This window comes from Rhododendron vialii, chromosome 6a (genome assembly GCF_030253575.1).
Source record: "Rhododendron vialii isolate Sample 1 chromosome 6a, ASM3025357v1".
NCBI classification, from domain to species: domain Eukaryota; kingdom Viridiplantae; phylum Streptophyta; class Magnoliopsida; order Ericales; family Ericaceae; genus Rhododendron; species Rhododendron vialii.
In genome coordinates, this window is record NC_080562.1 from 41,892,355 (window position 1) to 41,917,699 (window position 25,345).

General features: G+C 37.9%; 4 protein-coding genes across 11 annotated transcripts; 1 reads left to right on the forward strand and 3 right to left on the reverse strand.

Annotated features, from left to right (window-relative positions):
* Positions 1-1,576: 1,576 nt before the first annotated feature.
* Positions 1,577-8,041, reverse strand: LOC131329615 (fimbrin-1-like). 6 transcript variants are annotated; one of them, XM_058362843.1, is made up of 15 exons: positions 7,880-8,041; positions 7,190-7,342; positions 6,928-7,025; positions 6,211-6,449; positions 5,931-6,102; positions 5,804-5,842; positions 5,568-5,636; positions 5,367-5,483; positions 4,843-5,054; positions 4,286-4,441; positions 3,978-4,177; positions 2,858-3,015; positions 2,672-2,768; positions 2,468-2,559; positions 1,577-2,140 (listed from the first exon to the last, which is right to left on the reverse strand). In XM_058362843.1, exons 2-15 carry the CDS (start codon positions 7,239-7,241, stop codon positions 1,862-1,864), a joined length of 1,980 nt encoding a protein of 659 aa, XP_058218826.1. In that variant the 5' UTR covers positions 7,242-7,342; positions 7,880-8,041; the 3' UTR covers positions 1,577-1,861. The 6 variants fall into 6 exon arrangements, with proteins under 6 accessions (XP_058218826.1, XP_058218824.1, XP_058218827.1 ...); XM_058362841.1 differs by having other exon boundaries at positions 6,928-7,098; XM_058362844.1 differs by having other exon boundaries at positions 7,190-7,282; positions 7,880-8,033.
* Positions 8,042-12,459: 4,418 nt separating this feature from the next.
* LOC131329616 (rho GDP-dissociation inhibitor 1-like) lies at positions 12,460-13,225 on the reverse strand. The gene is made up of 2 exons (XM_058362847.1): positions 12,808-13,225; positions 12,460-12,699 (listed from the first exon to the last, which is right to left on the reverse strand). The coding sequence occupies exons 1-2, from the start codon at positions 13,091-13,093 to the stop codon at positions 12,476-12,478; spliced, it is 510 nt and encodes a 169-aa protein (XP_058218830.1). The 5' UTR covers positions 13,094-13,225; the 3' UTR covers positions 12,460-12,475.
* Positions 13,226-14,077: 852 nt separating this feature from the next.
* LOC131329617 (proliferating cell nuclear antigen-like) lies at positions 14,078-18,104 on the forward strand. 3 transcript variants are annotated; one of them, XM_058362848.1, is made up of 4 exons: positions 14,078-14,569; positions 16,517-16,672; positions 16,774-16,868; positions 17,270-18,104. In XM_058362848.1, exons 1-4 carry the CDS (start codon positions 14,251-14,253, stop codon positions 17,480-17,482), a joined length of 783 nt encoding a protein of 260 aa, XP_058218831.1. In that variant the 5' UTR covers positions 14,078-14,250; the 3' UTR covers positions 17,483-18,104. The 3 variants fall into 3 exon arrangements, with proteins under 3 accessions (XP_058218831.1, XP_058218832.1, XP_058218833.1); XM_058362849.1 differs by having other exon boundaries at positions 16,517-16,669; XM_058362850.1 differs by lacking the exon at positions 16,517-16,672.
* A 2,784-nt stretch (positions 18,105-20,888) lies between these two features.
* On the reverse strand, positions 20,889-24,656 carry LOC131329618 (rho GDP-dissociation inhibitor 1-like). The gene is made up of 5 exons (XM_058362851.1): positions 23,899-24,656; positions 23,741-23,807; positions 22,261-22,479; positions 22,027-22,151; positions 20,889-21,344 (listed from the first exon to the last, which is right to left on the reverse strand). The coding sequence occupies exons 1-5, from the start codon at positions 24,115-24,117 to the stop codon at positions 21,270-21,272; spliced, it is 705 nt and encodes a 234-aa protein (XP_058218834.1). The 5' UTR covers positions 24,118-24,656; the 3' UTR covers positions 20,889-21,269.
* Positions 24,657-25,345: the final 689 nt, after the last annotated feature.

Below are 25,345 nucleotides of genomic sequence, written 5' to 3' on the forward strand. Positions count from 1 at the left end.
GACGAGCTCTACATAATGAACGATTTCGATCATTGTTGTGGACCCGGAAGAGGCCCACAAGGGCCCAAAACTGGACCGGACCGGAGGTTATAAATACTGGACCGGACTTTAAACCTGAAAAAATATGAGTAATAAAGAAGGAAATTGCGTGGGACTTATCTCCGGGTCGCAGACAAATGATTGTAACAGCTTAATTTGTTTAAATTTTTTTTGAAAATCGAGCACATAATTGATCAAGTCTCTATCTATATTCGACGCGTTTTAGACAAATTAAGTGATTACGATCATTTGTGTATAAGACTCCAAGACGGGTCTCACTCAATTATTCTGTCTTGTTATTTTCCTTCCTCTCCTTCCACAAAACCATACAATTGAAAATACGGTAGACAAAGGAGCTGTTTAACGAAAAGAACAAGTTGAGTTTTCTTCGGCCTCCATTTAAGTAGAAATTCTTCAGTGCCGAGCGGGCACGGGACAGCTGGTGCTGAACACGCATCTCGGCCGTCCAAACGTGTTTTGGACGGTCCAGATCTGTTTGGGTAATTTTTAAGTGTAAAATTACCAAAACACCCCCTCAAGCCCAAACAGATCTGGACCTTCCAAAACACGTTTGGACGGGCGAGATGCGTGTTCGGCACCAGCTGTCCGTGCCCGCTCGGCACTGAAGAATTTCTCCCACTTAAGAGGGTGAACACCCTCCTTCCTATTGGTGGTTGAAATGATGTGAACCCTACCACAAAGAAGTGATGTTATGCTTACTAAAAAATATATTGCATGGTAAGCATGACATCACCTTATAGTGAGATTCACACAGTTTAAGCCAATGAGAAAGAGGGTAATGTTCACCCTCTTTTAAAAAAGATGAACAAAATTACACTCCAGAAAGAACTGTTAGGACCGGAGGGACACACACCCTAGGGTTTACTAGAAACGTAAATAGAAACACCAAGGGCAAAACCCAGCAGGTGTTACACAAAATAATCTCACCAACAAGAACGGTAAACAAGAATAGCAGTAGCAATTTAAGATAAACTGATTTAATGATAGAACTATATCTCATCTACTCAATGACACACTCATCGTAAATGTTTGGGCATGTTTTTTCAAGATCAAGAGAAGTAATACTCCAGCTAGGAAGCCTTCATCGCAAGTGAGAAAATAAATAAATTAAAGGACACCAGTATAGAATTTGGATGAAAATGTAAACATTCGTTGTGTTGCGATACCACGACAAAGCAAATTGTCGAAACCCCCCCGACCCCCCCCCCCCCCCCCCCCCCCACTCATATTCACAGCAGTAGCGGACGCATGAATTTCATCAAATGGGTGCCAACTTCAGGGCCCGGAATTTGTCGAGATACGCGCAAGTTAACCCGAACATTCGGTTATCAAAAAGACAAAGTGCCAAGGTTGCAAAGAACATGATACCACTATTCTCAAACTTAAAAAAAGTAATGAAAATGACATGAAAAATTCTAATTGTTTGTTCAGAACAAAATCCACATTGGCAAAACTACTTACAGCAAAAGTTAAACTGAAAAAAACTAAAGCATGAAAAAAAACTAACATCGCTGAGGGGAAAAAGCAACAGACTATACAAAAGTCAATTTTCTCTTCTTGGATCACAAGCACTGTATTCTATGGTTGTATATCTTTGCTTGAGAAAAGATCATTCACCATCTTACCCACCTAACCAATGACAATGTAACTTCTTCTATTCCTCTCATTTTCTCTTTAGTTTCAAAATTTTCCTACGGCTAAATCCTGTAGAGTGAAAAGACCTGCAAGTGTTCATTTCCGGCATCAGGGGGGCAATAAGTGTCAACCTTTTCGACAAGCGAGGAGACTCTAGGATCACTGGTTAGAGGAGTGCCCTAGTTTGAACCAGTGACAAGACTCTATAAATGGAAGCCCCGGAGGTGACCTCATTTTCAACCTGTGATGAGACTGTTGTATCGGACGCTGCATCATCCATTGTCAAGTTGGAGACTTCATCACTCTGGGAACTCTCATCTTCTCCATTAATAGAAGCAGCAGTAGAAGCGGATAGTGATGGTGATGATTCGGACTCTTCAACTGGTTGTTGAAGGTTCCAATACATTATGCTGGCTGTAAGCGTTAGGATCATCTTTTGATTTACCTGCCATCAAGTTACGAGAATGTCGTTAATGCAATGTCATTTTGCCATATAATACTATGTCTTGATTTCTTCGACATCAAACTTTTGCAGAAGGAAAATGCATAATTGGGACTCGAACGTGTAATCCACTACTAAGTATGTCCCAATTGCTCATTGATCCTTTTCTGGAAGATAAACTGGGAGGGGCCTAATGCTAAAGAAACTCCAAGTGAAAGCGCTAGAGCTTTCATGAAACAAAGTGGACCAATTTAATCTCATTGGCAACAATGTTAACATCAAAACATGCAATTGCTGGTCGACGCACAAAATGGGCAATTGCAGTCTCACCTCCATGATGTCCTCAGGCAACAAGAAAATGGAACATCCAAGCTTTCGGGCAACACTGATTATGTATGTGGCATTCAATTTCTTCTCCTCATCTACCACAACAACAAGAAGAAGAATAAAAAAAAAGTCATTTTGTCGCTCCTAGTCACTTCTCACAGAACACACAACATTTCACACAAACTCTGCAGCGGCAAAAATGCATACCACTTTCACCCTTGGTTACAAGGTTCCAATTGACAACCCTAGGCTCGACAGCGCTGAGAAGTTCAAGAAAGAATAATCCGTTTGAAAGGTTCTTATCCTGAATAACGGTCCACAAACATAACCAGTCAGCCATAATCTATATGGAAAGAAATTGATTAACAAAAAAGGAATGTTAAACTTACTAACCTTAAAACTATCCATGTGAGAAGTTCTTCCTGTGATCTTCACTTTATTGTTGGCCCAGTTCAGAATATCAGCATCGGTAAACTCCTTACCTTGAGAGCGGGACCTCAAGTTCTTCAGAAGTTGAAGCATATTAAACCGCATCAACTGCCACAGGAAAGCTGAATACAAAGTTCAAGGACATTAAATTTGTAGCAATAAGAAATTCCACTTGCAAGTTTACTACAGACAACCGCAGATTGGGAACACAGAGAAAAGGGCCTGAAGAACTAATGTAGACAAACTCACTTTCATGGTAAGAAACATGTATGGTGCAATGGAAATTGACAACCTAACTTAACAGGGAAATTACTTCCGGAGAAGTTTTACTACACTGCCTATTTGCTGTAATTGGGCCCTTCTCGATTAAATAGTTCATTCATTTTGGTATACGTTTCCCAAGGAAGGTGTATAGTATCATAAGTGGCAACATAGAGTAACTCTTAATAGCAATTGCAGCAGATCACTATTGTTGCCTATCCTGATCAAGTGAGGATAGGGATAGGTTGGCTCAAAAACAAAAAAGAGCAACTCTCGTAGATTATTCACAAATACCAACAAATTACATTTGAGAACCAATATTCTCATTGAACTGCATCTAAGCTATCATCATGCTGTTGATCCTTCCATCTATGTATCTAAGCATTTAACTACCATTAATCCAGAGGGATGATGTTAGGGGCTTTTTATGTACCACTAAGACAGACAGTCAGGAAAGAATTAAGCTCTCATTTTACAGGACTTTTTATGTATCTAATTACTATAGCTGGAGTTTTGTACAATTATTCTCTCTATTACCTTGTGCACAGAGCCACCGATAGTTATGAGCAATTGCTGAATGATAAGAACATGATCTCAAAATAAAAAAATATCATTTGCATACCAATAATAGGCATCTGCCTTGTAACACACATTCTAGAATTAAAGTTTGTAAAACAGATTTTTTCCACAAATTTTTGCTGCAAAGAACAATGAGAGAATCACTTTTCCCAAAAGCAAATCTAATATCCCATGCAAATGAGAACGGAACAGCATATGATTCCCCAATTCCGGTAGTAGTAATAGCTCGAGATGGAGGAATTACCAAGTAGGAGTTTCTTATTCCCTTGTACAATATCGTCTCCTGCAATATTCACAAGGGACAATTTTAGTTGCTTTCCTATCCTAATAACTTGGTTGCAGTTCTCCACTTTTCTGAACGGCATTTTAATAGGAGGTTTTGTTGCTTGTTTCCAGTTAACCGACCCCGGAGAAACTTTGTCTAGCACTTCCAAAAGTATCCATCTGCACACATGGGTACACACTATCCTCTGTTAAGCACAAAACTTGTAATTATGCAGATCTTACAGATTCATCCCAAAATGCAGAGACGGTAGAAACTGAACATTTTACCCATTTCTGACATCCTCAAACAAGTTATTAACGTAAGTCGTAATTCCAAGACTATTGATCCATAGTCGAAAGCATCTTTCTTCTCTAGATATTTGCTCATCATCCGTCATCATCTCTGCAAAAGAAAATTTTCTGTTGTCTGCAGATAGGCCATTCCTGCAAGAGAAATCCATAGTAATGAACCCTCCTGCCTCCAACTTAAATATAATGCCCAAACCAGCAAAAGCATAGACGTGAAACTGCATTGTGGATCTTGATTCTTGAGTTGAAACAAAGGGGATTTAGGGAACTTCCAATAAGAAACATAGCTTCCAACTGCTATTCTAACGGCTATTAAGTACTTATGAAATCAACTGTTTCATCAATCCACTGCGAACTTCTACGTCAATTATTTCCATGAAGAGCATATTCACCCTAAACCCTGAGTGAAAATGTCATGTTCAAGCACCACAAAATTACTCCACAGGCCAAGGCCCACGGTCTATTAAATAACACCATAGAAGTCAGGTTGCCATTGGAACTGAAAGTACAGGGGGTTATTAGAATATGCCATCCACCTTTGATGGAATATCTGTGCCACAAACGCAAGATTCAAATTTGTTGAGCCTTCAACAATGTCCTTTGGGGTTAAGTATCTTTTGCAGTCCATTCTCTCAGCATGTTCAAGCACCAAATCAGCCCTTTGAGCAGGATCCTTTGCATCTAAAGTGGCTGGACTGCAATGTTCTGGTGCAAGAACATTAAGCAGGTAAGCATAAGCTTCTCCATCCTGCAATGCATAAGCATATAAATTGGTACATGGGACAGATTACAATATAATTAATTACTTAAAAAACTTACTCACATGGTTCAGGAGAATAAAATGAGACTGCCAATATAACTCTTTTCTAGAAAATGAAAGGGGGTCATGTTGTAGGTAAGTGGGAATAAGGGTCAACGATCTCAATGTCTTGCTACATTCCCATAAATGGGAACCCAATTCTTATTAACTATAAACCATGCTACCAGACCGAACAATTACGATAACTTCTGTTTTATATGATACCAGTGTCGCTACAAGAGAGATTGAAGTGCTGAATACCTTTAAGTCAGATGAGAAGTTTGTTACAGTTTTCTTGTAGCCGGCTTTCTTGAGGTGGAAATTCATCCACTTCAACAAGACCTTTTCCGGAGCTAATACCATAAGCTCCTCAACATCCTGGAGAAAAAATGACATGCAACGATGCCATATCAGCATAAGTCAAAAAATAATCAAAGTACATGGAAATTTATAGTTGATTACATTGTTGTCTTCCACCAATTCCACAAGTTGCGGTGTTTTCCTAAGATTGAGATCTGCCAAGAGTTGGATCTGAAGTAGACATGGTGAAAACATTAATGAAGTGAAAGAAATATGAGCTAACAATGAATCTTCTAAAGTTGAAGCTCCATGCCTCTTTACAACGTAATTCCAATTTTCTATCTCAATTTATTCTAAAGGCTAAAAAAATAACCAAAAGGATCGAGTCAAATGCGCACCTTTATAATTTGACTAATCAACCCGAGCACCAGATGTGGCTGCGAGATTAACAAATAAAACACATAAAGTCATACTTTTTGTCTATACCAACATGACTGATACGGTTGATGAGAACGTGGAACTCACTCTTCCTTCGACCAGGTCTTGGGTACCAATGTTAACTACAGTGCAACCAATAGCCTTTGCAGAGTTGAGACAAAGGGTATGATTTTCATTCCTTTCCCAGGGATTTAGCACCCTTTTGGTGTTGATAGCTCGTTCGTCTATTGTACCCGGCACAGCAACATTGATAAGCTTACTGCATCAAACCATTAAGTACATAAAAACTATCCGAAACTACCACAAGCTATCAGACTCCAGTAACATAACCAAGTAGAGTAATGTAAACCAGACCATGCGTGAGTACCATAAAAGAACTCCATCTTTAGCAAGATCAAATAGGGCATTTGTAGCTGGATCCATAGGAAGAAATTGCTTCAAAAAAGGATCATCCCTGAGATAGCTGTTGACGTGAGCAACATAACATGCTTTTTCTGATTCACTAATAGTGTGAAGAAGGGTGGTTGTGGTAGCCTTAAGGAACGAAGATGGGTTCTTCGGACCACCCAATTTTGCTGCAGCTCGAGCTTGCAAATTCAAATATGTCTGCCCATAAGTGCAGTTAATAAACATGTATTTGCCAAGCTATGAACTCCACTACAAGTACAACTCTTTTCAAACAACAAACTTTGATTCATTCAATATGAAATAAATGCTCCCTCAATTCCTTAATGTTGATCCCTTTTTTTCTGGAGTTCTAACTTATAAGGAGACAATCGCATTGCATTGTCTCCTTATAAATGCAATGATCACATTTTACCAAATAAAAAAAAATTGCAATGATCACATATAACTTCAGATTTAATGACATCATTTCCATTATTGTCTCTGTATTCTTTCTACTTTGCAACACTTATATTTACTTGTGCGGGATACTTCTGAGTTCTGAAAAATTACCAAGTTTATTCTTCGACTTTTCAAAAAGTACTAAATTTATACCAGATAGAGTAACAGATTAACGATTAGGAACTAGTAGAAATAAAATCAATTGAGATAATTCAAAAGAGGCATCATAACAACTAACCCTCAAGAAGCCTTCGAAATCGATCTCATCTTCCTTAGCAGAGCCTGACTCACCCAATATATCTCTAATCTCCTCCTCCTTAAACATCTCACTGAAAGCTTTAAGTTCAACCATTAAAGGTGGCAAATCTCCAACTGTAACTTTCCCATTCTGTTTCTTTGTTGAAATAAACTACAAACAAAAATGAAAAACACAGACAAGAACATATGAAATCAATGCCAACCCAATATAATATTAGGAAGGGACTAGAGATAGATAGTACTTTGGAGTTGAGGCTGCGAAGTTCTACTTGTGTGAACTGGCTTTGAAGCCATTGATCAGAGACATGAACACCCACAAAACTAGACATGTTCTTCTGCACAGACCACAACCACAAACTTGAGGAAGAAATTGAATCACCCGCTTTCTTTCTTCCCTAAAATTCAATTAATTAATGAACCTCAATTAAAAACTATATATACCCAGATTCAGTAGCGACTATTAAACCCATAAAAAAAGTAGAACCAAAGGAATAAAAAATAGCCCACTGACAGACCATTTGGCGTTGTCAGCAAAACTTGCAAGAATCTCCAACTTCCATCAATGTACGCTTGATGGAGTAGTAACCCAAGGGGTATGAAATAAGGTCGCATGTTCGAATCCTGTGGAGTCCAAACAAAACCTTGGCTCATTGGAGGGTTTGTAAGGTCGTTTAATTTCAGAGTCACGAAATTAGTTTAGTGCGCGCAAGCTCGCCCTAACATTCAGATATAAAAATACACTTGATAGAATAGTAGAATCACACAAACGAACTTGAAGCCATAAGCCCATGATTATTAGATTACTTTACAGTTTACACGACCATCTATTAAAAAAATATTTCAATGTTTTGCGTGCAACCAATGGTATAAAAAAAATGCTCTGAAACCCAGAAGAGAGAGCGTGAGATTGAAGAGAAGTTACAAGTACATACCAGTAGATTCTTAATGGGTTTTCTTTAGTTTTGACTGTTCGTCAATTGCTATGTTGCCCTTCAAATAAAAAAAAAATGCTATGTTGCAAATACAGAAGGGAGTGATTTTTGCTTCGGTAGGAGAGAGAGAGAGAGAGAGAGAGAGAGAGAGAGAGATTGTGGGCTGTGGACACGCGCAGACTCATGAAGAAGGCAATGACGAAGGTGATATAACCTACGCGTTGGTGTATGGAAAGCTAGTTGACGCGCTTTACATGCCTAACAACTCATCGTCTGCGGTTCCATGTGTATCGCCACATCAGCTACTTCAGTGTCCTTTTTGACAAGAATGAATCTATGTTGGGTCTCGTGCGGTGGGGCACTAAATAGTTAATGGGTACGATGTCGGTACGCAATCAAATACTACGGGTTCTATATTGGTTGGATAGGATTTTGTGAACGAAGTATATCTCATTATCATTGGGATAAATTCATGGAATTATGTGGCGTATTTTTATTCACTTTCAATTCCCGAGGATTCTGTAGCGCTGACTGTGCCGTAGAGCTAGCGATTGATCTGGCAGTCCATTTCAACAATAGACGGTTTGGATTTTAATCCGAGCATGGAAAATCCGGATCAATAAGAGTTCAGATTAAAATATACTAGCCGTCGGCGTCAAAATAAACAACCGAATCAACCGATCTACAACTCCTGTAGTGCAGACTGCACTACAAGATTTCCAAATTCCTTTCAATACTGCCTTTGCTAATTTTGATTGTAGTAACAATTAGTAATAACCAATACATGTTCCCCTTAAAGAATCAAATTTTGTTGAAAAAACTGGATTATTAGTTCTTCTGGGGTATGCTCCCCCAAAGTCCCCAGTTTGAGTTTCCTAAGAGCATCTCCAATCCAACACCCTCCAAATCTCTATTTGAAAGGATCAAATTAATCTATTTTATTTGAAAAGTAGATTTAGAGAATTATACTATTTATCTTAACTCCAACCCAACACTCTATTTCTCAACTCCAACACATATTTGGAGGAGATCCTCTATTTTTTTCTTCATCCTCTATATTTAGAGAATCAAAGTTCATCTTCCCAAATAGAGGAGAGTTTCAGAGGATGGGTTGGAGAATGTTTTTCCTCCAAAATGAAGAAATGGAGTACGGGTTGGAGATGCTCTAAGGGCCGCCCCATGGGTTTCCTTAAGAACGTCCCACATGCCAGTGGTCGGCCGTAGAGATTTAGTTCCGTGGTGTGCGTAAGCTGATCCGACTCTATGCTATCAAAAAAATAAAAATTCCTTTGATGTTTTATTTTCTTCCTTAGCTATTTTCCGAGTTGTTGTGTACTTTTTTTAGAGGAAAATTTATTGTGTATAGTACTAGACTTCACTTAATTATTATTTATTACACATAGGATTGATACAGTGGCTCACTCTTTGAATATAATTCTTCTCTTGTGTGACATGAAAAGTAAAATAAAATAGACGACCTAATTTAAGACTTAGCATGTGTTAGACAATCACATTTTCATTAAAGATAAATAATTCATTGAATATTTAAGAATGTTATGAAAATACATCAAAGTGCATTAAAATAAGAAAGATATTCATTGTGTTTGGTTTGCAGTTTTGAGATAAAAAAGTTCTATAAGTTTGCGTTTTTTTTCGTCTTTAGTAAATTTTTTTAACATTTAACAAACTCTTTTACTTTTTGAATAGAGATATGCTATGTACATCCAAAAAGTAAAAAATTTAACATAAATTCACTAAAGACGAAAAAACACGGATGACGAAACAGTCAAAAATTTTGAAGAAATTATTTCTCAGAGGAGAACCATTATTTGCACCTACTGTTGTCAATGGGGCAAAGTTGATAAAACATTTAATTTATTCAATAAAAATCATACATAGTTTATGAACTTGTCCAAAAAAAAATTGCAAAGGATAAGGTTGCTATTGAAATTTATTTAAAATTAAAAGTAGTAAATATTTTGAAATCTTGTATTTTGGATCTACAAATGTCCTATGGGTCTCCAAATTTGGAGGCTCAAATTTCAAGCAATCATTTGAAGAATCAAATTGGAGATGGTCAATTCTCAAATAATATATGTGGATTAGAAATGCTTTATAAAAAAGTAGGTATGACAAACGAAACCATTGTTCAAGCTTAAATTGGAAACTAAATTTAATATCATCAATACATACAAACTTAATTGTTTATCATGCTAGTCGATAAACGAACTTTAATCGAATTAAACAAGAATTTTTATTTAAAGTAGTTTGAAATTCTTATACATCCTAAGTTAAACGAGCGAGTAGTAGCTTGTTCAAACTTGATTATCATCCCCCTAAAAAGCATGACAGAAGAAAAACAGAGAGCTGAAGATTGGGTGAAACATCAAGGGGTGGATACATTCCATGTCAATTTTCACCAAAGGCAACCTTTGTAAGATCATCACACAAAATGAATACCTGAACATTTTACAACTGTTCTCAAGAAAAAGATAGTTACTATTTGATAAAAAGATTCACAGCAATGAATTGTCAACTGCTGTTGTATAGCCTATACAAAAACAGCTAAGGCAAATTGATGTAGGTATTACGGCTAAGGGAAAATGACGGCCTGTGATGTGTTTTGATAATTAATACCCGTCAATGACATTTTCAGCATTAACAAATGTTCTTAGCATGTCTTTGGCGGGTATTAATTATCAAAATACGTCCTTAGCCGTCATTTAAATGCCTCATTCACAACTAGTGTACAAGTGCAAAGAAGAAGAGGATTAAAACAAACAAGCAAATACAGTGGGCAATCCAACATAATCAAAGATCTCTCTAGCTCGTGCTTTCTATTTGATTCTTAAGGGCTTGTGTTGCTATTCCAGCAGGACTCAAAGGGAACCGATAACGAGAGGAATGTTCTTGTTCACTCCACGTACCATTCTTTCTGGATACCAAATGTGTAGTTGATTTCCAGGTAGCCCTTGTTGTCATCATCAACAAACTGCATACGGGAATGAAAGCAACGAGAAATGGAAACAATATAAGAACACAACGCCCTGACAACTAAAAAAGGAGGAACACAAGAAATGGGATTTTTCAAACATAAGTCCTATTATATAGTGTCAAAACAAGATACTGTATGAATTATACTGACGACGAACAATAATGAAGTGTTTTCTTCGATGAGCTCTATAAGTTTTAAACGCAGGGAAGTTTTTGTAGATTTATTTCCAGTGCTATCGTAGTTCAGAAAGTTAAGTCCACTTAGACCTTGGGCACATGGCTTATGAGGGATTGTTAAGAGTATTACGCAGGAGCCTTCATTGGCATGATAGCCAAATGATCAAGCTCTTATTCCTCCATCTTATAAAGATTCAAGGAGAGTTTGAGTAGTTGCCTCCAAATAGAGTTAATAGAATGGTACGTGTCATCAGAACTTAATTGTGCAGACGGAACACGATTGCTACTGTCCATGTTGAAGTTTGGTCTGGAGTCTTGAACAAAAAGTAATTTTTACCCACTTAAACTGTAAAAGTAGAAAGTCCCATAAAGAGCTCATAAAGAAATTAATACTAATTGTTACCCAACAATTTATTTTGTATAAATTTTTTTGATCGGCTAAAAGGAAAAAATTGTTACGGCAGAACCCCTGTAAGGATAGTATTAACGATGGACGCTCATCATAAACAAGGCAGCAAAAGCATATTATTGCCAACATCTGTTTCCAACAACAGAAGGAAACGAATGTTGGCTTGGCTTGATAAACATCAGATAGGCACCATTCAGAATATAACCAAATGAAGGCACTGGCCTTTCCGGTAGTTTCTTACTCCTATTTGTTTACCAAGTTTAAATTTCGGCAACTGAAGTTGCTTCCAAAGACGCATACAGTTTACAAATGAAGAAGATTTTTCCAGATCATCAACCTTCTGAGTGCACTGAAATTGTAGAACCATGTGAAGATAATGGGAAACAGGTGAATCACTTACCCTTGATTTTGCTGCATATGATCCTCTTGCAAAATTGCCAGAGGGGGTGGTCTCTTCTGGCATCTCATGTATGCAAGGCTCTGGGGTGGTCTCTTCTGGAATCTCATGTATGCAAGGCTCTGGCTGAGGACTGAAAGTTCCAAGCATCTCCTTTGAGCTATCAACTGAAAGCAAAACTTATTTCTCGGAGGGAGAGACAGAGAAAAAGAAAGTTACCCTTAAAGACCAGTTTTCCATACAGTTCTCCTTGGAGCTATCGAATTGCACATGGCCGCATCCAATTGCACTTGGCCGCGTCTAATTACTATTGGCCGCTTTTTATTTCACTTGGCCGCTCATAATTGCACTTAGCCGCAATTCGATGCGGCCAAGTGCAATTCAATGCGGCCAAGAGCAACTTTTGCGGCCAAGAGTAATCCGTAGCAGCCAAGAGTAATTATTCGCGGCCACGTGCAATTCGACGCGTCCAAAAGTAATTCAATGCGGTCAAGTGCAATTCTTTGCGGCCAAATGTAATTCTTTTAGGCCAAGTAATTTGTATCGGCAATGAGTAATTTGTTGCGGCCAAATGTAATTCTTTTCAGCAACTGAAGTTGCTTCCAAAGACACATACAGTTCACACAAACGAGGAAGATTTTTCCAGATCATCAACCTTCTGAGTGCACTGAAATTGAAGAACCACAAAAAGATAATGCAAAACAGGTGAATCGCTTACCCTTGATTTTGCTGCATATGATCCTCTTGCAAAATAGCCAGAGGGGGTGGTCTCTTCTGGCATCTCATGTATGTAAGGCTCTGGCTGAGGACTGAAAGTTCCAAGCATCTCCTTTGAGCTATCAACTGAAAGCAAAAACATTTGTCAACGCCTGAATACACTAATAATGACTAGATCAACCGCATGAAACTTATTTCTCGGAGGGAGAGACACAGAGAGAAAAAGAAAGTTACCCTTAAGACCAGTTTTCCAGACAGTGTTGGTGTACCTCAGGCCCGAAACGATGTTATTGCTGACCTTAATAGAGAATCTCAGATGATAATGGGTTCCTTCTTTCAGGGTAAACCATACTCCTTTGGGGTCCCCATCCTCAGGAATTTGAAGAACAATGTCAGGTCTACCGGGGCAGAGTATAGTAAGGCTCAAAATCTTGACATCTGGTTCAAGAGTTTCTATAGAGAAACAAAAAGAAAATTGAAGAACAGTAAAAAAAATAATAAGAAGCAGCCTAATCATCATTTGATGTAAACCAATCAACAAAAGAACCCACCAACAAAGTTAATCACACACTAAGATGTGAAAGGGATAAAATGTTGGCTGGCAATAACAAGATGTTATAGATTGTTCAAAGTGAATTCTACATCCCCTAATCGTCATACTAAAATAATCAGATTGAGACTTTATAATCAGATTAAGACTTTGCAGCATTGAAGACAAAACTGCGCTATGTGCATAGTTTCAATTACCAGCGCCCATACGAAGGCAAAAGATAAGTACAGAGAACAGAAAATTGAACACTATTAGAAACAAAACATTGATTGTCTTTTAGTTGGCAATTCCAAAGACACCGCATCAATAAACACGAAAACAAAAATGATGGAAACCACCTCTGACCCTTTTACAAAGATATCCAACTAACAATAAACAATCATAGAATCTAATAATCTATTATACATACATATATAGGGAAATCCTTTAATACTAATGTGTCAAGTCCTGTTTGTTTACTCATAAATTGGTAGATTTATAAACAAGGCACCAACCTAGATGTGAAAGCAACAAGAGTAGGCTCATAAATGAGCCATCTGGGAAATCCCTTTTTCCGATCGAATTTCGATGATTCAAGCCGCTCAATGTGATTAAAATGTGATTTTAAGGGTACCTATGAAAAATCAGCAAAAAAAATAATCGAAAAAGGTTTCATCTGAACAGTTCTTTATTCGGTCATTTTTTTGTTAATTTCTCACGGGTACCATTAAAATCACATTTTGAACACATTGAGTGGCTCGGATCATCGAAATTCGATCGGGACACTATGTAACAGAGCTTTTAACGGAATCCGTTAGTAATTCGGACGGAAGGGGGCATTTTAATTAACGGAAAATAACGTTGGGAGTAAAATTGAAGTTTTTAAAAGGTTGAGAGTCTAATTGAATTTTGGTGTAAAGGTTGGGGGTATTTTGAATTTTTTCCCTGAAAATTTCCTCCGCTTATAGATTCGGTGGGAGTTCACCGACTTGAGAGTCCGAGTGCGTCGTCTTACCTTTCTCGGTTAGGACACCGCCGCGGCTATAAAATGGCCGAAAACGACTCTCTCTTTCTCTCCCTCTTCTTCCCTCACTCTCTTTCAAACCCTAATCCCCAAACTTCCCCAGCACAGCAAACCCTCCCCCAAGATGCTGGAGCTCAGACTCGTTCAGGGCAGCCTGTTGAAGAAGGTCCTGGAGTCGATCAAGGACCTGGTCAACGACGCCAACTTCGACTGCTCCGCCACCGGCTTCTCCCTCCAGGCCACGGACTCGAGCCACGTCGCTCTGGTCGCGCTCCTTCTCAGATCCGAGGGGTTCGAGCACTACCGGTGCGACCGGAACATATCGATGGGCATGAATCTTAACATTATGGCCAAGATACTCAAGTGCGCCGGTAATGATGATATTTTCACGCTTAAGGCGGACGACGGGAGCGATACCGTCACCTTCATGTTCGAAAGTCCAAGTGAGGTTTTTGCTTTTAGTTGTTTCTTTGGCCCTGTTGAGGTTAATTTAAGCGTCTTTCTGGAAATTAGGGTTTTTTGCGCTCGTTGTTGGCGGAGTTTACTTGCATTTTTTTTCAGTTGTTACAATGGTAATGGGTGTTGTGTTCTTGTGAGTGGTAATGTGTGTTCTTGGCGGAGTTCTTGTTGAGAAATTGGCACAAACACGCAACATGCGAAGATCAATCAGGAAAAGAAAACAGAACGGAGACACATAGATTAACGTGGTTCCCAATTGTGTAGTTGAATACATCCATGGCTCAAACTACTTTAAGGTCGAACCCCGAATAGTCAACAAAGAACAAATCAAACCGACTTAGGCTTCACAAACCAAACAGTTAGTATTTATCTAGTGAGAACATATGTTTTGATGAGGGTTTAAAGGAAATGAGTCTTTAGTTAAATACAAGAATATGTAAGGCAAATTAAGCTTGGGAGTATTCAGTTGTTTCATTTTTGTGTGGTCTAACGAATTAGAGCTATCAAGTGAACTCTAATTGCCAAGTGTACCAAAAATTGTTTTCTTATATTTGGGTTCATTTGCGGTTATTTTTCTGTTATCTCCGTTTCGTGCAAGGAACTTTGGGATATTACATAGTTGATATTTGTCCGTACTTGGAATTCTTAATTTTAGTCTCCCTCCAAATTATGGTTTTTATGATTTGTTTGGCTACTTAATAAACAGTAGTGTAGCTATTATGTGTACTTTTGCAAGGGCTATGGGCAATGAAGTATTTGTTTAGTAGGTGGTATAATAACTGAAAACTTAAGCAAATTAAGCATGAAAATCTTCAATTATTGATTTTATATGGTGTAACAAAGAGTTATCATTTACTTTCTAATTGCCAAGTTCACCAGAATTAAGGTCCAGATCCCTTCTCCTCCTTTTATAATTTTCAGTTAATTTTTATCATTCATTTCCAACTATGATTGTTTTGTTCGAGGAATTTGGTACTTGGTAAAGCATGAAAGAAGTAAATGGAGCACACTGCATAAAGATTGTAGATATGAGAGAAGTCCCCCCTGGATTGAGAAAGAACTGATGAATCGCATGAGATTAATCCGAAGTTATAGTTATTACAGTTTCTATTCTGAGGGTTCAAACAAAATGAATGGTTTTGTTTAGTTGCTGAAAAAATATAAGAGAATGATGCAAATAAGATAGGGAGTCTGTAGATATTTAGTTTTATGTCATCTAACGAAGTCAAAATAAACTGGTTAGGGTCTACTCGCAAAGTATGCCCAAAATAGAGGGCTAAGGGGCATACCCCAGACAAATACAATCAAAGCACACTGCGAACACCCTACTCAATTAGAACACTAGATAAAGGAAAAACATACTACAAGAAAGAGCATTAGGAGACCTCAAACACCCTAATAGAGATGTTCCAATCACGACATAGCAATCTGTTCGTATCAGATTTCCGAATTTTCCTCCAAGAACTCACCAAACCACGAATGTCAGAGGCAACTGCCCTAATAATCTGGCTTGCATCAGAGCTTGTGGCTTGAAAAATATGTCTGGTCCTCTCCCTCCACAAGTAATAGATGACTGCTGCGCTAGACAACTTCACAAGCAGATGTTGTAGGTTATCTCCACCTCTATGATCCTTGTTCCACTGCACCTCATTGATCAGTTACAAACACAGCCTATGAATGTCATTCTTCTCTAAAAAAAATACTGCCACACTATAGAGGAGAAAGGGCAATTGAAAGATAAATGCTCATGAGATTATTTTACTAATTTATTTTGGTTACTCATATGTGGCCAAGCTTGTGTATCTCCTATTCTGGGTAAGGAGTTTTGGGATTTTGTGTTTTTGTTATTTGTCCTTCCTTTGGACTCTGATTTCTTTAGTCTTGTCCCTGTTTCTTGTTTGTGCTCTTATTGTATGGACAATGCCTTACAGCTCAAGATAAGATTGCCGATTTTGAGATGAAGTTGATGGACATCAATAGTGAGCATGTTGGAATTCCGGAAGTCGACTACCATGCTATCGTCCGGATGCCCTCATCAGAATTTGCCAGGATTTGTAAAGATCTTAGTAGTATGGGTGACACTGGTAGTGTTTTAATCTATCCACTGATGATTATGTTTTTATATATTCTGTAATTTAGTTTCATTGATGGTTGTGTAAACTTCTGAGCATTTGGTGGATGTGTGCAGTTGTGATATCTGTGACAAACGAAGGTGTCAGGTTCTCTACAAGAGGTGATATTGTGACTGCAAATCTTTGTCGCCCGAATACCATGGTAGACAAGGTATGTTTTCTGGTTATACATTTAAGGTGTTACTGTCAACAGAATCTAGTTGTTGAACTGTCATTACCTCTTAAGTTCTTGATGAATTGACTTGTAATGGTATTTTCACATGGATATGAGCTATGTCCTAAATGGGGGACATGGGATATTATGAGAAACATTCGCTATCCTCTTAGTTTCATGAAGAATTGCATTGAAAATGGGATTTTACGCATGTATATGTGCAAAGGGGCTAGATGTTTGACATGGGATAGTACTGGAAACGTACATTATCCCCTTATTTTTGTCATTAACTGTATTGTAGTTGTGGTTTTCATTCATGGATATGAGTTGGATATATTTGGTCTAGTGTGCAATATACTAATCGGTTGACATGGGCTATTTCGTGTTGCAATTTGCAGCCTGAAGAAGCTACAATCATAGAGATGAATGAGCCAGTATCACTTAAATTTGCTCTAAGATACATGAACTCCTTCACAAAGGCAACCCCATTGTCAAGTACAGTCACATTAAGCTTATTTTCCGGGCTACCAGTTGTGGTTGAGTACAAGATTGCAGAAATGGGTTATATCAGGTTCTACTTGGCTCCTAAGATTGAAGAGGTTGATGACTAGGCAAAGCCTTAAGGTTAAACTTTCCAAATTTTGGACTTCAAGCTACAGCTTCCCGTGTCTTGCCAATCATCCTGTGTTGGTTGTTCGGCTAAATAAGCCACTTGGCTTATTTTTTTGTCCCTATTCAAATTTTTTTCACATTTGTTAGTTTTTTGTCAATTTTTTGGAGATTATTGCTTATTCATGATAAGAGGAATCTAAAAGGTAAAAAATTACGATCAAAATTCAATTTTTTTAAAATAAAGACGAAAAAATTGGCTTATTTTTGTCTTTATTCAAAAAAATTAGGTTTTGATTGTAATTTTTTACTTTTTAGATTCCTCCTGCCATGATGAAGCAATAAACCTCAAAAAATTGACGAAAAACTAACAAATACGAAAAAAAATTGAATAAGGACAAAAAAATAAGCCATTTGGCTTATTTAGTCGAACAACCCAACATTTCACATATTTGTCGTGAAAATTTCGCCATTGGAGGCAAGTAGTTGATGGTTGAGATCGTTCTGAAAAATGTTGCTCTTTTTCATAATCTCCCCCTTTTTAGTGTGGTTTTTAGTAGACAGTGTGGTTAATATTAGTTGATGTATCATGTTATTTTAGCCGAAAGCTTATTCTTTTTATCATTTACATTTTTCTTCATGTTCCTGCGTCTTACACGTTGGAAACAAATAGTAACCTTGGATTCATGGTCCAGTTTTTGCCGCTTCATTCGCTGCTCCAAGGCTGCTGGTCTTGCCCCTACTGAATCACCAGAATCCGTTGCATGCTCTCCGGCATCTAGCTGATCAACTCACCCTACAATGTACATATCCAGCAGCAGCTAGATTACTTGATTTCATGTATTGTGGTTGCAGCATATGTATATGGAGATTTGTGTCAGAGACATAATGTAACAAAGAATGTGTCCTATGACTAGGTGAGATCATAGTCTACCTACCCCTTTTTCATGACTTATAAATTGCTCCATTACAAGTTAAAACCCTCGCCTAAGGTAACCATTTATGGCTGAACAAAAAGTATTCTTCCACATTATATTTTCCAGGGCCTCCTAAACTGAATTGTTATGCTACTTACTAAAATGATAAGGAAAATTTCACATTGGGACTAAATAATGGTGTCAAATGAAACTACTAAAAACACACTCGGGATCCAATGAGGGATCCCACACAGTCTTACCGTGCGGGACTCTCCTTTCCCGATCGAATTGTGACGGTCCTAGCCGTTTAAAGTGTGTATGACATGATTTTAAGGGTACCCGCGAGAAATCAGCAAAAGAAATGATCGGGAAGGGCTTGATCCGAGCATTTTTTTACTGAACCGTTCAATAAAAAACTGTTTGAGTCAAGCTCTTCCCGATCATCTTTTTTTGCTGATTTCTCGTGGGTATCCTTAAAATCACGTTCTGATCACTTTGAGCGGCTCGAATCGTCGCAATTCGATCAGGAAAAGGGAGTCCCGCACGGTAAGACCGTGTGGGAACCCTTAGGAGATCCGGACCAACTAAAAACATATATAGGACATAAATAGCATCGAATTGAGCAATGTTTACGACCTGCTAGTGCTACTGTTGGGAAAAAACTTTCGGGTTTTGTCACGGTAATTTGCAACTATTGGACTTGCTTCAATAATTGTACAACTTGTTGAATTGTCAAATCAAATTCGTGGGTATGTGACCATTTGCTCTGAAAGATATGGTCCCGAAATTTTTTTAGATGGGAGGTTCTGAGTAGAATCTTGTTTTCTGGAGTGCATTACGAAATGAATGACGATGTCGGAAAAAATTGTTATGGTGGAACCCCTGTAAGGATAGTATTAACAATGGACGCTCATCATAAACAAGGCAGCAAAAGCATATTATTATTGCCAACATCTGTTTCCAACAACAGAAGGAAACGAATGTTGGCTCGGCTTGATAAACATGAGATACGCACCATTCAGAATATAACCAAATGAAGGCACTGGCCTTTCCGGTAGTTTCTTGCTCCTATTTGTTTACCAAGTTAAATTTCAGCAACTGAAGTTGCTTCCAAAGACGCATATATAACAGTTTACACAAACGAAGAAGACTTTTCCAGATCGTCAACTTTCTGAGTGCGCTGGAATTGTAGAACCATGTGACGATAATGGAAAACAGGTGAATCACTTACCCTTGATTTTGCTGCATATGATGCAAAATAGCCAGAGGGGGTACTCTCTTCTGGCATCTCATGTATGTAAGGCTCTGGCTGAGGACTGAAAGTTCCAAGCATCTCCTTTCAGCTATCAACTGAAAGCAAAAACATTTGCCAATGCCTGAATATATCAATAATGACTAGATAACCGCATGAAACTTATTTCTCGGAGGGAGAGAGACACAGAGAGAAAAAGAAAGTTACCCTTAAGACCAGTTTTCCAGACAGTTCTCCTTTGAGCTATCGAATTGCATTTGGCCACATCAAATGCACTTGGCCGCACATAATTGCACTTGGCCGCAATTCGATGCGGCCAACTACAATTATGAGCGGCCAAGTGCAATTCGATGCGGCCAAGAGTAATTCGTAGTGGCTATGACTCATTCTTCGCGGCCAAGTGCAATTTAATGCAATCAAAAGTAATTCAATGCGGCCAAGTGCAATTTGATGCGGTCAAGTGTAATGCGATGTGACCAAGTGCAATTAGATGCGGCCAAGAGTAATTAATTGTGGCTACGAGTAATTAATTGCGGCCAAGAGTAATTCTTTGCGGCCAAGTAATTCGTATCGGCCAGGAGTAATTCTTTGCGGGTAGGAGTAATTCTTTGTGAACTTCTAATCTTAGCTATTGGCTTCAATGGTTGAGATGAAGTGTTTTTTTTGTTTTCCCGGAACACTCCCCTATAAATATATTTTTCAAATTAACATAGAATTAGGAAAGTTTTGTTATTTTTCTCCCTCTTTTTTTTTTTTGAAAAATCACAGAGATATTAATGTATAGTTGTTAGGAGTAAATAAACTCACACGACAATTGTGTAATATGTGCAAAAAGTTTGAGCACTTTACTGAAATGAGGAAAATGAGCCTAAACCATTGGATCAAAGTTGGAGGCTCAAATTTCAAGCAATCATTTGAAGAATCAAATTGGAGATGGTCAATTGTCAAATAATATATGTGGATTAGAAATTCTTTATAAAAGTAGGTATGACAAACGAAATAATTGTTCAACCTTAATTTGAAAATTAAATGAATTTCAGCAATACGAACACCCTTAATTGTTTATCACGCTAGTCGACAAATGAACATCGAATTAAACACGAACTTATTTAAAGTAGTTTGAAATTCTAATACATCCTAAGTTAAACGAGCAAGTAGGAGTAGTTGCCTGTTCAAACTTGAGTATTATTATCCACCCTAAAAAACACGACATAAGAAAAACAGAGCTGTAGTATTGGGTGAAACATCAAGGGTGTATACATTCCATGCCAAGTTTCACCATAGGCAACCTTTGGAATATCATCACACAAAATGAATACATGAAAATTTTACAACTGTTCTCCAGAAAAAGATAGTAATTTGATAAAAAGATTCACAGCAATGATTTGTCAACTGCTGGTGTGTAGCCTATACAAAAACAACGAAGGCAAATTGACGTAGTTAATGCGGCTAAATGCCTCATTCGCAAAGTGTATAAGTGCAAAGAAGAAGATCAAAACAAACAAGCAAATACAGTGGGCAATCCAACATAATCAAAGATCTCTCTATTTGATTCTAAGTGCTTGTGTTGCTATTCCGTCAGGACTCGAAGGGAACTGATAGCGAGAGGAATGTTCTTGTTCACTCCACCCATTCTTTCTGGATACCAAATGTGTAGTTGATTTCCAGGTAGCACTTGTTGTCATCATCAACAAACTGCATACAGGAAAGAAAGCAGCGAGAAATGGAAACGATATAAGAACACAATGCCCTGAAAACTAAAAAAGGAGGAACCCAAGAAATAAATCTACAAAAACTAAAAAAGGAGGAACACAATGCCTTGAAAACTAAAATACGAGGAACACAATGCCCTGGATACCAAATTTTTTTTGTTGATTGGCTAAAAGGAAAAAATTGTTGTAGTCACAGAGTCGCACAATGATGGAACCCCTGTAAGGATAGTATTAACAATGGACGCCCATCATAAACAACGCAGCGAAAGCATATTATTGTGAACATCTGTTTCCAACAACGGTGGCCCTTGACAGAGCTCCATGGAGGAAAATGATTTATGTAGCCGACCCCAAGTGATTGGGACATAAGGCTCGGTTTGGTTTGGTTATTTGTTTTCAACAACAGAAGGAAACGAATGTAGGCTCGGCTTGATAAACATCAGATAGGCACCATTCAGAATATAACCAAATGAAGGCACTGGCCTTTCTGGTAGTTTTTTACTCCAATATTTGCTTACCAAGTTTAAATTTCAGCAACTGAAGTTGCTTCCAAAGACACATACAGTTCACACAAACGAGGAAGATTTTTCCAGATCATCAACCTTCTGAGTGCACTGAAATTGAAGAACCACAAAAAGATAATGCAAAACAGGTGAATCGCTTACCCTTGATTTTGCTGCATATGATCCTCTTGCAAAATAGCCAGAGGGGGTGGTCTCTTCTGGCATCTCATGTATGTAAGGCTCTGGCTGAGGACTGAAAGTTCCAAGCATCTCCTTTGAGCTATCAACTGAAAGCAAAAACATTTGTCAACGCCTGAATATACTAATAATGACTAGATCAAACCGCATGAAACTTATTTCTCGGAGGGAGGGACACAGAGAGAAAAAGAAAGTTACCCTTAAGACCAGTTTTCCAGACAGTGTTGGTGTACCTCAGGCCCGAAACGATGTTATTGCTGACCTTAATAGAGAATCTCAGATGATAATGGGTTCCTTCTTTCAGGGTAAACCATACTCCTTTGGGGTCCCCATCCTCAGGAATTTGAAGAACAATATCAGGTCTACCGGGGCAGAGTATAGTAAGGCTCAAAATCTTGACATCTGGTTCAAGAGTTTCTATAGAGAAACAAAAAGAAAATTGAAGAACAGTAAATAATAATAATAATAATAATAATAATAATAAGCCTAATCATCATTTGATGTAAACCAATCAACAAAAGAACCCACCAACAAAGTTAATCACACACTAAGATGTGAAAGGGATAAAATGTTGGCTGGCAATAACAAGATGTTATAGATTGTTCAAAGTGAATTCTACATCCCCTAATCATCATACTAAAATAATCAGATTAAGACTTTGCAGCATTGAAAATAGAAGACAAAACTGAGCTATGTGCATAGTTTCAATTACCAGCGCCCATACGAAGGCAAAAGATAAGTACAGAGAACAGAAAATTGAACACTATTAGAAACAAAACATTGATTGTCTTTTGGCAATTCCAAAGACACCGCATCAATAAACACAAAAACAAAAATGATGGAAACCACCTCTGACCCTTTTACAAAGATATCCAACTAACAATAAACAATCATAGAATCTATTATACATACATATATAGGGAAATCCTTTAATACTAATGTGTCAAGTCCTGTTTGTTTACTCATAAATTGGTAGATTTATAAACAAGGCACCAACCTAGATGTGAAAGCAACAAGAGTAGGCTCATAAATGAGCCAAGTAGTAGCTACTTTGAGTTTTGTTTTAAAATTTTAATGAGCTTTCAAAGTATGTTTAACCTTGATTTGTTTATCTAGCAAGCTGATCCCAAACAAGCTTTATTTGAGCCGATCTCAAGTAGCTTAAATTTTTCCCCTTAAACTGAGCGAGCTGAGCAGTGGCCTTCCTAAAGCTTGGTTTCAAAGCTTCGCGAGCTTCACGAGAGGGTCAAGCTTTGCTTGTTCAATGTAAAAAATTGATCTCAAACAAATTTTAATTAACGAACACAAGCTCGAACTCAAATAGCGTGTTCGTTTACTAGCCCTACCCAAGGAGTTGTATTACATATTCATAATCAACCCAAAATGAAGTTTGTGTCCAAATTCATGCCCACCACACACAAAGACTGAATCTTTTTATTAAACAACGTGTCCGGCCTCATTACCTTAGGAACTAATCTCACCCCACATTAGAGGGGCACAAAGACTGAATTCCTTTTATGACGTGTCTGGGTGAGGTTAAACGCACCTTAGGAACTAATCCCACCGCCCACTAGATGGGCACAAAGAGCGAACCTACACTAAACATTTTTATTGTGTTAGTAAATAATTGTCTGGAGTTTCACTAAAAGTATTAGGCTTGTTCAAGCAACAAAATTACCTCCAACAGAATTGACATCAACACTGCCAAGAAGCTGTTCTTTCCACCGCCTCAAACTCTCATCATCCTGAACAAAACACATAATCACAAGTTCAAAAAAACACCTTTTATCATAACAACTGAAGATTTTCCTTTCATGAAAAGGCAAGAAAAACAACCTTGTCCTTTTCAAGATGTTCTTTGATACTGCACTTGGGACCCAACTGCAAACGGGCTTCTTCTTCTTCTTCCTCCGTTGCATAACAAGAGGCTTCACTTGGCTGTCTGCTTAGCCTCTCATCGCTAGAATCTTCTTGGCCTGTAGAACCTCTTGGCTGGTTTGATTTTGTTTCAGGGATTTCATTTTCGTTTTCTCCGGACTCTCCACCCAAACCCATTGTTACAAACAGCTCCAATTGTCAAGAACAGTAAAAACAAACAAGAAAATCAAATAGTACAGATAAAACTACACAGACCCACTTCTCCAAAACAATCAAAATCAAAGAAAGTAAAGGGACCCACGAACAATGAGAAAAAAATCAAAGAAGACTTCTGGGTCAAAGAATCTGAGAAAGGAATGATTAACCATACCAAAGGAGAGACAACAGGAACATTATTAGTCAAAGGGTGGGGAGAAAAGCAAAAGGAGGAAAATTTACAGTTTGGTGGTGGTGGTGGTGGTGATGATGATGGTGCAGGAGGGAGATAGGTCTGTAGTGGTTGAACAAAGAGGGAAAGGGTTGAGTGGTGATCCGGATGTGAATGGAGATATATGGAGAAGTTGAGGGGGAAAGTGATTTGAGGTTTTCTTGTGCAAGAAAGGCCATAATTGTAGCGCCTGAAACTACAATTGAAAGCGCAATGTTGGGCGAGAAAGACGGCCATTGAAGCATTGACCCTTTCTTGTGGAGTTGAAACTTTTTACAGTTAATTCCCAATTATACACGTACTAGGCTTGTGTGCTTTTGATGCACTAAACAAAAAATAAAAAGAAAAATTCTAACTTTACACTCACATTTGTGTTTTTTCGCCCCTATGTCAAACATAAAAAGATAAGTTAATTTTTTTTCAATTCTTTATTGGTTGCACGTTAACATAAATCTCATTATATGCACCGAAAAGCATGTGTGATGGAGAATAAGTTTGGACTACCATGTATCGGTGCCTCAAAAGCATAAAATAATTTTTCCATTCATATATTCATACCCTCTCTAGTCCCTGTGTCTCTCTCTCAGAAAAATTAAAATTAGGGGTTTGTATACTTTTTAAGACAAAACAAGTTTAAATCAAGGAAAATTCTAATGGGTGGCACACCCTTGGGCACAAATTTAAGTACATTAATTGCATTTTTGTTATACATAGCCCAAGATTTATTAAAAACCACATTGAGAATACAAATCATTCAATCAAAAGAAGTCCAAAAGTATTTTGAATGACAAAAATGACCATAACTCTTTATCTTCCTCTATCTCTTTAAAATAAAAAAGGCGAAAAAGAGGGAAAATGAGAGAAAAAACCCGCCATTTTTATGTTCTCTGATACTTCTAAAAGACTTCTTCATGCAGGTTCAAGTTCAACCAACCACTGCACTTCATATGTCTGCTATCGAAAGAATCCACCTTTGCC

Excerpts from the sequence above, each read along its gene's own strand:
- LOC131329615 (XM_058362841.1), bottom strand. The coding sequence starts at position 7,276 with ATGTCTAGTTTTGTGGGTGTTCATGTCTCTGATCAATGGCTTCAAAGC. Across the intron at positions 5,843-5,930 it reads AAGACCTGGTCGAAGGAAGA|CCACATCTGGTGCTCGGGTT; the intron begins GTGAGTTCCACG and ends TTAATCTCGCAG. Across the intron at positions 5,055-5,366 it reads ACTTCTCATCTGACTTAAAG|GATGGAGAAGCTTATGCTTA; the intron begins GTATTCAGCACT and ends TATGCATTGCAG.
- LOC131329616 (XM_058362847.1), bottom strand. The coding sequence starts at position 13,093 with ATGATGATTAGGCTGCTTCTTATTATTTTTTTTACTGTTCTTCAATTT. Across the intron at positions 12,700-12,807 it reads CTGGAAAACTGGTCTTAAGG|TTGATAGCTCAAAGGAGATG; the intron begins GTAACTTTCTTT and ends TTTTGCTTTCAG.
- LOC131329617 (XM_058362848.1), top strand. The coding sequence starts at position 14,251 with ATGCTGGAGCTCAGACTCGTTCAGGGCAGCCTGTTGAAGAAGGTCCTG. Across the intron at positions 16,673-16,773 it reads TAGTATGGGTGACACTGGTA|TTGTGATATCTGTGACAAAC; the intron begins GTGTTTTAATCT and ends GGATGTGTGCAG. Across the intron at positions 16,869-17,269 it reads CGAATACCATGGTAGACAAG|CCTGAAGAAGCTACAATCAT; the intron begins GTATGTTTTCTG and ends TGCAATTTGCAG.
- LOC131329618 (XM_058362851.1), bottom strand. The coding sequence starts at position 24,117 with ATGGGTTTGGGTGGAGAGTCCGGAGAAAACGAAAATGAAATCCCTGAA. Across the intron at positions 22,480-23,740 it reads TGATGTCAATTCTGTTGGAG|AAACTCTTGAACCAGATGTC; the intron begins GTAATTTTGTTG and ends GTTTCTCTATAG. Across the intron at positions 22,152-22,260 it reads CTGGAAAACTGGTCTTAAGG|TTGATAGCTCAAAGGAGATG; the intron begins GTAACTTTCTTT and ends TTTTGCTTTCAG.